The sequence below is a fragment of the Gymnodraco acuticeps genome, unplaced genomic scaffold, assembly GCF_902827175.1.
Source record: "Gymnodraco acuticeps unplaced genomic scaffold, fGymAcu1.1, whole genome shotgun sequence".
Taxonomy (NCBI): Eukaryota; Metazoa; Chordata; class Actinopteri; order Perciformes; family Bathydraconidae; genus Gymnodraco; species Gymnodraco acuticeps.
This window is the reverse complement of record NW_022989774.1, coordinates 1-15,743: the sequence shown is the minus strand read 5'-3', so window position 1 is coordinate 15,743 and position 15,743 is coordinate 1. Positions and strand designations below refer to the sequence as shown.

Below are 15,743 nucleotides of genomic sequence, written 5' to 3'. Positions count from 1 at the left end.
CGTATACACACACACACACACACACACACTCGCGAGCTTCCCCCAGACCAGTAATCCAAACGAAAATATCTTCCCTCCGTAGTATTTTGATAATTTGCTAATAACCAATCAGATCGATGGATTCCAGAGAAGAGAAAACTTTGAAGGCCTTTTTCTCAAAGTGAAGACTCGTGACAGTCATTATATAATGTGACATATTTCGCTTAGTATTTGGAGTACAACAACAACAATCCTGATATCATCAGAAAGCTAGGAACCTCCTCTTTCCAGCAGTGGATACAACTCAAAATGTGTCTTCGGGTCAATGCGACTGATTTCGATAGAGCAGGTCACATTTATGGAAATGTTCACAGATTTACTTCTGAGTAGGCCGGACAGGTTTTCTCCAAAGCAATACTTTTGGGGGATAAACACTGAATATGTTGATCAGATTCCTTCTGGATTCAAACCATAATCATTTGTTTTATTTATGTGAATCTAAATCTGCAAAGTAATTAGCTTCCAAAGACCAGTGGAGTAAAATGAACAAGCTTTGAAAAAAGGAAATATTTAGGTACGAGTTCCTACGTGCGGACCGGCTTTTTTTAAACGTATTCAAGGCTAAAACCACTTGCTAAATTGTGCACAATGACTTCAAAGAGACACAAAAGGACTACAAAGAGACACAAAATGACTTAAAAGAGACACAAAAGGACTACAAAGAGACACAAAAGGACTACAAAGAGACACAAAATAACTTCAAAGAGACACAAAAGGACTACAAAGAGACACAACATGACTTCAAAGAGACACAAAAGGACTACAAAGAGACACTAAAGAACTTCAAAGAGACACAAAAGGACTACAAAGAGACACAAAATGACTTCAAAGAGACACAAAAGGACTACATAGAGACACAAAAGGACATCAAAGAGACACTAAAGAACTTCAAAGAGACACAAAATGTCTACAAAGAGACACAAAATGACTACAAAGAGACACAAAATGACTTCAAAGAGACACAAAATGACTACAAAGAGACAGAAAAGGACTTCAAAGAGACACTAAAGAACTTCAAAGAGACACAAAATGACTTCAAAGAGACACTAAAGGACTACAAAGAGACACAAAATGTCTACAAAGAGACACAAAATGACTTCAAAGAGACACAAAAGGACTACAAAGAGACACTAAAGAACTTCAAAGAGACACAAAATGACTACAAAGAGACACTAAATGACTTCAAAGAGACACAAAATGACTTCAAAGAGACACTAAAGGACTACAGAGAGACACAAAATGACTTCAAAAAGACACAAAATGACTTAAAAGAGACACAAAAGGACTACAGAGAGACACAAAATGACTACAAAGAGACACTAAATGACTTCAAAGAGACACAAAATGACTACAAAGAGACACTAAATGACTTCAAAGAGACACAAAATGACTTCAAAGAGAAACAAAATGACTACAAAGAGACACTAAATGACTACAAAGAGACACTAAATGACTTCAAAGAGACACAAAATGACTTCAAAGAGACACTAAAGGACTACAAAGAGACACAAAATGACTTCAAAGAGACACTAAATGACTTCAAAGAGACACTAAAGGACTACAAAGAGACACAAAAGGACTTAAAAGAGACACAAAAGGACTTAAAAGAGACACTAAAGAACTTCAAAGAGACACAAAATGACTTCAAAGAGACACTAAAGGACTACAAAGAGACACAAAAGGACTTAAAAGAGACACTAAATGACTTAAAAGAGACACAAAATGTCTACAAAGAGACACAAAATGACTTCAAAGAGACACAAAATGACTTCAAAGAGACACTAAAGGACTACAAAGAGACACAAAAGGACTTAAAAGAGACACAAAATGACTTAAAAAAGACACAAAATGACTTCAAAGAGACACAAAATGACTACAAAGAGACACTAAATGACTTCAAAGAGACACTAAATGACTTCAAAGAGACACAAAAGGACTACAAAGAGACACAAAATGTCTACAAAGAGACACAAAATGACTTCAAAGAGACACAAAATGACTTCAAAGAGACACTAAAGGACTACAAAGAGACACAAAAGGACTTAAAAGAGACACAAAAGGACTTAAAAGAGACACTAAAGAACTTCAAAGAGACACAAAATGACTTCAAAGAGACACTAAAGGACTACAAAGAGACACAAAATGACTACAAAGAGACACAAAAGGACTTCAAAGAGACACTAAAGAACTTCAAAGAGAAACAAAATGACTACAAAGAGACACAAAATGACTTCAAAGAGACACAAAGGGACTACAAAGAGACACAAAAGGACTTGAAAGAGACACAAAAGGACTAAAAAGAGACACTAAAGAACTTCAAAGAGACACAAAATGACTACAAAGAGACACAAAAGGACTTCAAAGAGACACAAAAGGACTACAAAGAGACACAAAATGACTTCAAAGAGACACAAAATGACTACAAAGAGACACAAAATGACTTCAAAGAGACACAAAATGACTTAAAAGAGACACAAAAGGACTACAAAGAGACACAAAATGACTACAAAGAGACACAAAATGTCTACAAAGAGACACAAAATGTCTACAAAGAGACACTAAATGACTTCAAAGAGACACAAAATTACTACAAAGAGACACAAAATGACTTCAAAGAGACACTAAAGAACCTCAAAGAGACACAAAATGACTACAAAGAGACACAAAATGTCTACAAAGAGACACAAAATGTCTACAAAGAGACACTAAATGACTTCAAAGAGACACAAAATGACTTCAAAGAGACACAAAAGGACTTCAAAGAGACACAAAATGTCTACAAAGAGACACAAAATGACTTCAAAGAGACACTAAAGAACTTCAAAGAGACACAAAATGACTTCAAAGAGACACAAAATGACTACAAAGAGACACAAAACGACTACAAAGAGACACTAAATGTCTACAAAGAGACACAAAATGACTTCAAAGAGACACAAAATGACTACAAAGAGACACAAAACGACTACAAAGAGACACTAAATGTCTACAAAGAGACACAAAATGACTTCAAAGAGACACAAAAGGACTTCAAAGAGACACAAAATGACTTCAAAGAGACACTAAAGAACTTCAAAGAGACACAAAATGACTACAAAGAGACACAAAATGACTACAAAGAGACACTAAATGACTACAAAGAGACACAAAATGACTTCAAAGAGACACAAAATGACTACAAAGAGACACAAAATGACTACAAAGAGACACTAAATGACTTCAAAGAGACACAAAAGGACTTCAAAGAGACACTAAAGAACTTCAAAGAGACACAAAATGACTACAAAGAGAGAACAAACAACCAAAAAAATAAAATAAAAAGAATACTAACACTAATTCTGCACATGCCTGAAATCCCTTCACTGTTGATAACGTGTGCATTGACTGTCATTCTGCAGGATAATCTGTGCTCCTTTAAATACGAGGAGCAGATCAACATCCTGCTGCTGCCTCTGCACACCGGCTCTAACGGTCTGAACATCATCGAGGCGACCCATGTTCTGCTGGTGGAGCCGATCCTCAACCCGGCCCATGAGCTGCAGGCCATCGGGAGGGTGCACCGCATCGGGCAGACCAAGTGAGTGCAGAAGGGAACATATATAACACAGGAGCTCTTCAGGAAGCTTAGAGCCTCATCTGGTGTGAGCATGCTGGCTAGGAGTCAATAGGAGGGAGGTTTTGGGGTTTTATGTGCAATTTTCTGTCAAATCAGACACCAGTTCTTTTATCATAAAACTGGTGTAAAATCACTATTATTTTGATATAAATCGTTATTAGTTATACTAGAAAGACTAGCTATGTGTGTGTGCATTTACTAGTGGTACTCCTTTACTTGGTAAAAGTAATACTAAAGCAGTCAGTCATGGGTGTTACCTGTGCATTAGTACTTTAATATGACACTTATTGATGTGACTTCCATGATGTCTTCCATGTTGTGTGATTTAAGCTGTTGTTTTCTGTCCATCAGGCCAACGTTTGTCCACAGATTCCTCATTAAATCCACCATTGAAGAGAGGATGCAGGCGATGATGAAGACAGCAGAGAAAAGGTGAATAAAGTCACAAAATAAAGTCAATTATTAACTTACTGTGACCTCATTATTATCGCACTAGCTTCTCCTCACATGGGCTAACCAAAGACTTTATTTATACCGGAGGAAACTCTTGCAACCCAGTCTCACGGCATGTCGTGTAATACTCACGAAATAAATTGTATCTATTGATTCGTGTTCACCGTCACAATTTTCCCCTTTTTTTCGTGTCACTAAAAGCAATGTATTTCTATTGGTAGTGTGTTTCGTGCCTGCACCACATCTTTTTGTCCGGTCGGGTCTTGGAAGACCGGAAGCTGTGGGGTTCATAAAAACATGTTCTTACTCAATATCAAGCCACCATTATTGTTTATTTTAAATGGTATAATGCGGCTCAGAGCCTAAGAATACTGAAATCTGTATTTTTTTAAATCTTTTTTTCCTTCTAATTTGTTATTATTTACATTGCTTTAAAAATCGTTCTGTGTGACACGGAAAAAAGGGGGAAATCGTGTTGGTGAACACGAATCAATAGATTAATTTCGTGACTATAACACGAAATGTTGTGAGACTGGGTTGACTGGTAAACATACTAATACTAACAGTCAGGGGCGGACTGGGACTAAAAATCAGCCCGGGCATCTCGACCGGCCCACTTCGTGAGACCGGCCTACTTCAGTACAACTTGTAAATTGTCAACGGGGGGGGGGTGCCTAGTGACTTATCCGACCGGCCCACATCGTGAGACCGGCCTACTTCGGTACCGGCCCATCGGGATTCGTCCTGAACGTCTCGATGGCCAGTCCACCATAGCTAACAACAGACTGGGTACTGATACAAAACTGATTGGCCTCTACTAACAACAGACTAGCTAACAACAGACTAGCCTCTACTAACAACAGACTAGCTAACAACAGACTAGCCTCTACTAACAACAGACTAGCTAACAACAGACTAGCCTCTACTAACAACAGACTAGCCTCTACTAACAACAGACTAGCTAACAACAGATTAGCTAACAACAGACTAGCCTCTATTAACAACAGACTAGCTAACAACAGACTAGCTAACAACAGACTAGCCTCTACTAACAACAGACTAGCTAACAACAGACTAGCCTCTACTAACAACAGACTAGCTAACAACAGACTAGCCTCTACTAACAACAGACTAGCCTCTACTAACAACAGACTAGCTAACAACAGATTAGCTAACAACAGACTAGCCTCTATTAACAACAGACTAGCTAACAACAGACTAGCTAACAACAGACTAGCCTCTACTAACAACAGACTAGCCTCTACTAACAACAGACTAGCTAACAACAGACTAGCTAACAACAGACTAGCTAACAACAGACTAGCCTCTATTAACAACAGACTAGCTAACAACAGACTAGCTAACAACAGACTAGCCTCTACTAACAACAGACTAGCTAACAACAGACTAGCTAACAACAGACTAGCTAACAACAGACTAGCCTCTACTAACAACAGACTAGCTAACAACAGACTAGCCTCTACTAACAACAGACTAGCCTCTACTAACAACAGACTAGCTAACAACAGACTAGCCTCTACTAACAACAGACTAGCCTCTACTAACAACAGACTAGCTAACAACAGACTAGCTAACAACAGACTAGCCTCTATTAACAACAGACTAGCTAACAACAGACTAGCTAACAACAGACTAGCCTCTACTAACAACAGACTAGCTAACAACAGACTAGCTAACAACAGACTAGCCTCTACTAACAACAGACTAGCTAACAACAGACTAGCTAACAACAGACTAGCCTCTACTAACAACAGACTAGCTAACAACCGACTAGCTAACAACAGACTAGCTAACAACAGACTAGCTAACAACAGACTAGCTAACAACAGACTAGCTAACAGACTAGCTAACAACAGACTGGCTAACAGACTAGCTAAAAAACAGACTAGCTAACAACAGACTAGCTAACAACAGACTAGCTAAAAAACAGACTAGCTAACAACAGACTAGCTAACAACAGACTAGCTAACAACAGACTGGCTAACAACAGACTAGCTAACAACAGACTAGCTAACAACAGACTAGCCTCTACTAACAACAGACTAGCTAACAACAGACTAGCTAACAACAGACTAGCCTCTACTAACAACAGACTAGCTAACAACAGACTAGCTAACAACAGACTAGCTAACAACAGACTAGCTAACAGACTAGCTAACAACAGACTGGCTAACAGACTAGCTACAAAACAGACTAGCTAACAACAGACTAGCTAAAAAACAGACTAGCTAAACAACAGACTAGCTAACAACAGACTAGCTAACAACAGACTAGCTAACAACAGACTAGCTAAAAAACAGACTAGCTAAAAAACAGACTAGCTAAAAAACAGACTAGCTAACAACAGACTAGCTAACAACAGACTAGCTAAAAAACAGACTAGCTAAAAAACAGACTAGCTAACAACAGACTAGCTAACAACAGACTAGCCTCTCCTCACAACAGTTTTTTAAACTTAAAATAGGTTTTAGGAAGCATCGGTTTTTGAGGACTTTGTAGACACATTTTGAATGTAATTGTAGTGATCAACAGCCATTGGTTTAGAGGCTTGTTGACTTTAAAGGGTTGTACAGATGAATTAAATAACTGATCAAATCTTCCTCTCTTTTTAATCCAGCCACACCACCACTATGAAGCACTCGGAGGCCGCCGTGCTGACGGTGGCCGACCTGGCTGATCTGTTTACTGAAGAACATCTGGAGTCCATGTGAACACCTGGACACACACACACACCTACAGAAGATACACACACACACACACACCTGCAGAAGACACACACACACACCTACAGAAGATACACACACACCTACAGTAGGGTGACCAGACGTCCCCGTTTTCCGGGGACAGTCCCCGTTTTTATTGGCCTGTCCCCGGTTGAAACTGTCCCCGGAAATGTCCCCGTTTTTTAATATACGTTAAAAACACATAGCAAGGTGAAATAAAATGTTTCATGTCAGGAAACACTTGGTAAACAGACTGTGGTCAAGCCAACCCTCACGTTGTATTGCGGTGCGCGAATATCCTATGTATTACGGTAGAGGCCTGTAAAAACTGCCTTCAAAATAAAAGCGTTTACTTGGTCAATAACAAATATACCTAAAAAACACACCAAACATATTCATGTTGGAGCTTAAATTAAGAAATATGTACAATATAATGTGATCAATAATAATTTAAAACAAACTACGTATAACTACCACATTATAACTGAGTGAATGTAAAATGTAAGTATACAGTTATGAAGACATATCTGACATTTCCACTGGGTGACAATTTAAAATGTATGCTGTTTAAAATCTCAAATGAGATCTATTGTCCATCTATATTTTGATTATTATTTAATGGAAAGTGTCCATAATCAAAGAGCCATTCGAAGTCAATCAAATACTTATTTCACTTCAGGGAGATAGCAGCAGGAGACCCCATCTAGTCAATCAGAGAACATCAGGACAATCTGATGTAGAATTTCAAAATAAAATACTTTTGAAATCTCATATATGGGCTATCATCCCTCTGTTTTTAGATAAGAATAAAACAAAAACTATCCAGTATCAAAGACGCATTTCACTCCAGGGTGATAGCAGCAGGACACCCATCTAGTCACTCAGAGAGAATCAATCTGATGTACAGTTTCAAAATAAAAGACCTTTGAAGTCTCATATATGAGCTGTCGTCCTTTTGTTTGTATCCAACAGTTCAAATGTTCGAATTACATTGAACCAGAATTGTCCCCCTTTTTTCTTTAACAGTGAAGAAAATTGGATGTTAATTAAATATTGACCGCAAAACTCAAAATGTCCCCGGTTTTAATTTTGAAAATCTGGTCACCTTAACCTACAGAAGATACACACACACACCTGCAGAAGATACACACACACCTGCAGAAGACACACACACCTGCAGAAGACACACACACCTGCAGAAGACACACACACACCTGCAGAAGACACACACACCTGCAGAAGACACACACACCTGCAGAAGACACACACACCTGCAGAAGACACACACACACACCTGCAGAAGACACACACACACACCTGCAGAAGACACACACACTCTTCAAACAGTGCTTCTGATAGAAAACTCTGATTTTGCACATTTAAACTTTTTTGATATGAACTAACTTTCCCAAAAGGACATGTCATCAGGTGACGGACAGCAGGCTGCAACACATCTGGTATTATATTTAACGTCTGCTGTGTTCGATGGTCACATGTTGACTACATCGTGTTCAGGAATGTTGCTTGTTTTATGAAATATATGGATTTATACACAGGGGTTGAAACTAAATGTAAGTTTAAATATCGATTAATTGGCTGATTATTTTCTAGATTTGGTTTTAAATGTGGTAAAAGAGTGTAAATGTCCATCCTTGTTTTTTAAAGTCCACGGTAATGTTGTTACATGTGTTTTTTAGTTACAATCCAAAAGATATTCACTTTTTAAATGGTACCAAACGAGGGAAATCTCCATTTCTGACATTTGTAAAACAGACTTTCTGTGTTAGCGCTATCATGTACGAACCTCTCTGTAAAGTAGAAAACAGAGGGTTGAGATCTCCTCCGAGCATTCAGGAATAAACACATGGATGTTGTTCCGACAGCTGTTTTTGTCCCGTGTTTTTATTGGGTTTTATTTCAGGAAGGAAGCCATTGACTTTTTACTGTCCAAAACAATGCCATCCCAATCCAGCCCGCGCCGTCTGATTTACACGACAAAACAGCTCCAGCTCCAGCGTCTTGGGAAATGATCTTGTAAATCCAACGTATAAAAGTCACACTTTGAATTGATATTCCCACGTACCGAGTGCCTGGATGAGGCTTTGGGACACGTGGCTGTTCTGGGACGTTCTCTGTGTTTGAATGGGATTAAATCCTGTGTTTTTTCGTGGTGTTTAAAGTGTTTTACGGCCCCCCGCTCCTCACACTCGCGGCTCTTTGCCCTTGACTCGTAATGACTCTCCTCTGGGCGATTCCCGCTCCAGTAAAGATTTTAAAGTGTGCAGAACAAAGGCTGCAGACGACAAAGAGAGCTGTTGATGCTCTGCATGGTTACCAGACACAGAGAGGGTCACTTTACACATGTAAGCCATTACAATCACTACAGAGAAGTAACTAAATACATTTACTCAAGTACTGAACTTACATACAAGTTTGAGGTACTTTACTTGAGTATTACCATGTTATGCTACTGTGTACTTTTCCTCCACTACATGTATTTAATCCCTTTAGTTACTTCTCAGATCTGGATGAATGATGTGAAATCTAATCAAGTGTTGAATCAGACTTTAGTTCCACCTGGAGTAAATCCTCCAGCTACCCTGCAGTATACAAAGTACTTCAAACTAGCTGCACCTTCACCAGCTTTGAGAACACTTTCATGATCAATCATTATAAAACATATCATATATATTATTCTGAAATGGACCAATCTGCACAACGACTACTTTCACTGTCGCTACTTTCACTATATTTAGATGAGAATACTTTTCTACTTTCACTTGAGGAACATTTTGAATGCAGGACTTTTACTGTAACAGAGTATTCCTACACTCTGGTACTTCTACTTTTACTCAAGTACAAGATCTGAGTACTTCTACTTTTACTCAAGTACAACATCTGAGTACTTCTACTTTTACTCAAGTACAAGATCTGAGTACTTCTACTTTTACTCAAGTACAAGATCTGAGTACTTCTACTTTTACTCAAGTACAAGATCTGAGTACTTCTACTTTTACTCAAGTACAAGATCTGAGTACTTCTACTTTTACTCAAGTACAACATCTGAGTACTTCTACTTTTAATCAAGTACAAGATCTGAGTAGGCTACTTCTACTTTTACTCAAGTACAAGATCTGAGTACTTCTACTTTTACTCAAGTACAATATTTGAGTACTTCTACGTTTACTCAAGTACAAGATCTGAGTACTTCTACTTTTACTCAAGTACAAGATCTGAGTACTTTTACGTTTACTCAAGTACAATATTTGAGTACTTCTACTTTTACTCAAGTACAAGACCTGAGTACTTCTACTTTTACTCAAGTACAAGATCTGGGTACTTCTGCTTTTACTCAAGATCTGAGTACTTCTACATTTACTCAAGATCTGAGTACTTCTACGTTTACTCAAGATCTGAGTACTTCTACTTTTACTCAAGTACACGATCTGAGTACTTCTGCTTTTACTCAAGTACAAGATCTGAGTACTTCTACGTTTACTCAAGTACTAGATCTGAGTACTTCTACTTTTACTCAAGTACAAGATCTGAGTACTTCTATGTTTACTCAAGTACAATATTTGAGTACTTCTACTTTTACTCAAGTACAAGACCTGAGTACTTCTACTTTTACTCAAGTACAAGATCTGGGTACTTCTACTTTTACTCAAGATCTGAGTACTTCTGCTTTTACTCAAGTACAAGATCTGAGTACTTCTACTTTTACTCAAGATCTGAGTACTTCTACGTTTACTCAAGATCTGAGTACTTCTACTTTTACTCAAGTACACGATCTGAGTACTTCTGCTTTTACTCAAGTACAAGATCTGAGTACTTCTACTTTTACTCAAGTACACGATCTGAGTACTTTTACGTTTACTCAAGTACAATATTTGTGTACTTCTACTTTTACTCAAGTACACGATCTGAGTACTTCTACTTTTACTCAAGTACTAGATCTGAGTACTTCTACTTTTACTCAAGTACACGATCTGAGTACTTCTACGTTTACTCAAGTACAATATTTGTGTACTTCTACTTTTACTCAAGTACACGATCTGAGTACTTCTACTTTTACTCAAGTACAATATTTGTGTACTTCTACGTTTACTCAAGTACACGATCTGAGTACTTCTACGTTTACTCAAGTACAAGATCTGAGTACTTCTACGTTTACTCAAGTACAATATTTGAGTACTTCTACTTTTACTCAAGTACAAGATCTGAGTACTTCTACTTTTACTCAAGATCTGAGTACTTCTACTTTTACTCAAGATCTGAGTACTTCTACTTTTACTCAAGTACACGATCTGAGTACTTCTGCTTTTACTCAAGTACAAGATCTGAGTACTTCTACGTTTACTCAAGTACTAGATCTGAGTACTTCTACTTTTACTCAAGTACAAGATCTGAGTACTTCTACGTTTACTCAAGTACAATATTTGAGTACTTCTACTTTTACTCAAGTACAAGACCTGAGTACTTCTACTTTTACTCAAGTACAAGATCTGGGTACTTCTACGTTTACTCAAGTACTAGATCTGAGTACTTCTACTTTTACTCAAGTACAAGATCTGAGTACTTCTACTTTTACTCAAGAACAAGATCTGAGTACTTCTACTTTTACTCAAGTACAAGATCTGAGTACTTCTACGTTTACTCAAGTACTAGATCTGAGTACTTCTACTTTACTCAAGTACAAGATCTGAGTACTTCTACTTTACTCAAGTACAAGATCTGAGTACTTCTACTTTTACTCAAGTACAAGATCTGAGTACTTCTACGTTTACTCAAGTACAGATCTGAGTACTTCTACTTTTACTCAAGAACAAGATCTGAGTACTTCTACTTTTACTCAAGTACAAGATCTGAGTACTTCTACTTTTACTCAAGTACAAGATCTGAGTACTTCTACTTACTTACGTGTACTCAAGTACACGATCTGAGTTACTTCTACTGTTTAATCAAGTAACAAGATCTCAGTACTTCTACTTTTACTCAAGTACACGATCTGAGTACTTCTGGCCTTTTACTCAAGTACAAGATCCTGAGTACTTCTACTTTTACTCAAGTACACGATCTGAGTACTTCTGCTTTTACTCAAGTACAAGATCTGAGTACTTCTACTTTACTCAAGATACAAGACCTGAGTTACTTCTACTTTTATCTCAAGTACAAGATCTGGGACTTCTACTTTTACTCAAGATCTGAGTACTTCTACGTTTACTCAAGATCTGAGTAATTCACTTTTACTCAAGTACACGATCTGAGTACTTCATGCTTTTACTCAAGTACCCAAGATCTGAGTTTACTTCTCTTTTATAAAGTACAAGATCTGGAGTACTTCTACTTTTACTCAAGTACAAGATCTGAGTACTTCTACTTTTACTCAAGTACAAGATCTGAGTACTTCTACTTTTACTCAAGTACAAGATCTGAGTACTTCTACTTTTACTCAAGTACAATATTTGAGTACTTCTACGTTTACTCAAGTACAACATCTGAGTGTAGAGGAAACTTCTGTGTAGCAATGCAGTGGGAGTCACCGACTCAGGAAGGAGACACGGTAGGAGCAGTAGCTTTGATATCAAACACTGATGGTTTATTTGGAGTTACGGCCGGAGGATTCACATCACAAGTCCAAGAGTCAGAGGTTCTGACTTCACGGTAGAGTTGCCACGTCAATTCTGGAGAGCCTCTCTCTTGCCAGCCCATTTAACTGGTTCCACAGAGAGTCATCAACATGTTTTGATAAGATAGCTTTAGATAGTTTGGGCACACTAAGTTACCAGCTTCCGCCACTTATGGCCTTGGATATGTCATGCCCTGGAGTCCTCAGACAACAGAGAAGGAAGTGTCCCAGTGTACCCACAATACCGACCATCTGTGACCCAGTATTGACCGGTCACAGAATGGGAACAATAACATTATTGGCTGAAACAGCCTGTGTCCTTAAAGGAGGTAAACAGACGTCAAGGTTTGTCCTGTATGTCACATCTTGGCGTCTATGATAATTATTTCCCTAACACTGAGTACTTCTACTTTTACTCAAGTACAAGATCTGAGTACTTCTACGTTTACTCAAGTACAAGATCTGAGTACTTCTACGTTTACTCAAGTACAATATTTGAGTACTTCTACTTTTACTCAAGTACAAGACCTGAGTACTTCTACTTTTACTCAAGTACAAGATCTGGGTACTTCTACTTTTACTCAAGATCTGAGTACTTCTACGTTTACTCAAGTACAAGATCTGAGTACTTCTACTTTTACTCAAGTACACGATCTGAGTACTTCTGCTTTTACTCAAGTACAAGATCTGAGTACTTCTACGTTTACTCAAGTACACGATCTGAGTACTTCTACGTTTACTCAAGTACAATATTTGTGTACTTCTACTTTTACTCAAGTACACGATCTGAGTACTCCAGACTAAGGGACTACAGTTTGTTGTTGTGCCCTGATGATGTAATCCCAGTACTTGTAATCTATTACTCCCTGCTCCTCCTTGTTTCCTGGACTCCCCTCTGTTCACGCAGGAATCTCATTGTGAGAGGAGCATCACTCAGGCTGGTGTTTTAGAGGAGGGTCCGCTTCTTTAGAGGACAGATCTACAGCTGACAGGAGGAGACCCTGGAGACCCTCAGATTCTCAGAGAGTTAGAGAAGATGGCAGCGAGCCGCTTGGTGTTGTTCTGGATCCTGATCGTCCTGAGGACAGCAGCTGTGTTTCTGCAGGAGGAAGAGGAGGGTGAGCCGGGGTCAGGGGTCACAGAAACAGGTACTTAAAGAATCATGTTTTCATCAGCAACAAAAAATGTTGGAGAAAAAAGTCAGAATTCTGACTTTTTTCTCAGAATTCTGACTTTAGTCTCAGAAGAAAAGAAAAGCGTGATCCAGGTATTTAAAGAGTCTGTTTCCATCAGAGAGAGAGACGCTTAGAGGATCTACAGAATCTATTGGATAATTGAAAAGTCATTTCTATTGCTGGAAAAAACCGAGGACGAACATATTGAATGCAAAAAGGTTTGAATTGATCCCTTAAAGAGCGAGAATACAAAACATCAGCGGATCAACAGAAGAAATATTATAAATAAAATGTCTCCAAATATTTAGAGACCTGGCTGATAGTGGAAGTTCCTCTCTGATCTGGAGGTCTGCTGCTTTACTCCGACAGCCAAGTGAATGTCTCTGGACCTGAGACTAACCTTTGTCAAGGTTTCCTGGTGTTTTATAAACCAAACCGAGTTGCCGCTCTGTATTTCAAATAGATGATACTTGGCCTAACTGGGATTCTCTGGATCTGAAATGTTATTTAAAAAAAGGCCTCATTTAGTGCTTCAAGTAAAGAACTACTAAATTAAGGATTTAGCGATATTTATAATGCTTCACAACAAGTCTTATTTTAAAAAGTAAATGTAGTTTCCAGATAGATTTAGTGAAGCCACTTTAGTAGAAGTGCTGCAGTACTTCCACGTGTTTTTAATCCCTGACATGTAGTTATTGGTACGTCAGGTCTCAAAGACAACCAGAGTGGGAAGTAGTGGAGTACAAATACTTTATTGCTGTACTTAAGTACATGTTTCTGGTATCAGTACTTTACTCCACTACTTGTTTTTCTGACCACTTTTTACTTTCTACTTCTTACATGTTGAACTCAATAACCTGTACTTTCTACTTCTCACATGTTGAACTCACAACTACCTGTACTTCTACTTTCTACATGTTGAACTCAAATACCTGTACTTTCTACTTTTCTCACATGTTGAACACAAATACCTGTACTTTCTACTTCTCACATGTTGAACACAAATACCTGTACTTTCTACTTCTCACATGTTGAACACAAATACCTGTACTTTCTACTTCTCACATGTTGAACTCAAATACCTGTACTTTCTACTTCTCACATGTTGAACACAAATACCTGTACTTTCTACTTCTTACATGTTGAACTCAAATACCTGTACTTTCTACTTACATGTTGAACTCAAATACCTGTACTTTCTACTTCTTACATGTTTGAACTCAATACCGTACTTTCTACTTCTCACATGGTGAACTCAAATACCTGTACTTTCTACTTCTTACATGTTGAACTCAAATACCTGTACTTCTACTTCTCACATGTGAACTCAAATACCTGTACTTTTTACTTCTTACATGTTGAACTCAAATACCTGTACTTTTACTTCTTACATGTTGAACTCAAATACCTGTACTTTCTACTTCTTACATGTTGAACTCAAATACCTGTACTTTCTACTTTTACATGTTGAACTCAAATACCTGTACTTTACTTCTTACATGTTGAACTCAAATACCTGTACTTTCTACTTCTCACATGTGAACTCAAATACCTGTACTTTCTACTTCTTACATGTTGAACTCAAATACCTGTACTTTCTACTTCTCACATGTTCAACTCAAATACCTGTACTTTCTACTTCTCACATGTTGAACACAAATACCTGTACTTTCTACTTCTTACATGTTGAACTCAAATACCTGTACTTTTACTTCTTACATGTTGAACTCAAATACCTGTACTTTCTACTTCTTACATGTTGAACTCAAATACCTGTACTTTCTACTTCTCACATGTTGAACTCAAATACCTGTACTTTCTACTTCTACATGTTGAACTCAAATACCTGTACTTTCTACTTCTTACATGTTGAACCTCAAATACCTGTACTTTCTACTTCTTACATGTTGAACTCAAATACCTGTACTTTCTACTTCTTACATGTTGAACTCAAATACCTGTACTTTTACTTCTTACATGTTGAACTCAAATACCTGTACTTTCTACTTCTTACATGTTGAACTCAATACCTGACTTTCTACTCTACATGTTGAACTCAAAACCTGTACTTTCTACTTCTTACATGT

General features: G+C 37.8%; 1 protein-coding gene across 1 annotated transcript in view; it reads left to right on the top strand.

Moving 5' to 3' along the window:
* shprh (SNF2 histone linker PHD RING helicase) overlaps positions 1-7,379 on the top strand; it is a gene marked incomplete at its 5' end in the record, with an annotated part of 31,421 nt that extends 24,042 nt beyond the window's left edge. Inside the window, 3 exons of the mRNA XM_034219761.1 lie at positions 3,438-3,616; positions 4,007-4,087; positions 6,747-7,379. Coding sequence (XP_034075652.1) covers positions 3,438-3,616; positions 4,007-4,087; positions 6,747-6,840 — 354 coding nt within the window. The remainder of the gene's footprint in view (positions 1-3,437; positions 3,617-4,006; positions 4,088-6,746) is intronic.
* Between the last annotated feature and the right edge of the window lie 8,364 nt (positions 7,380-15,743).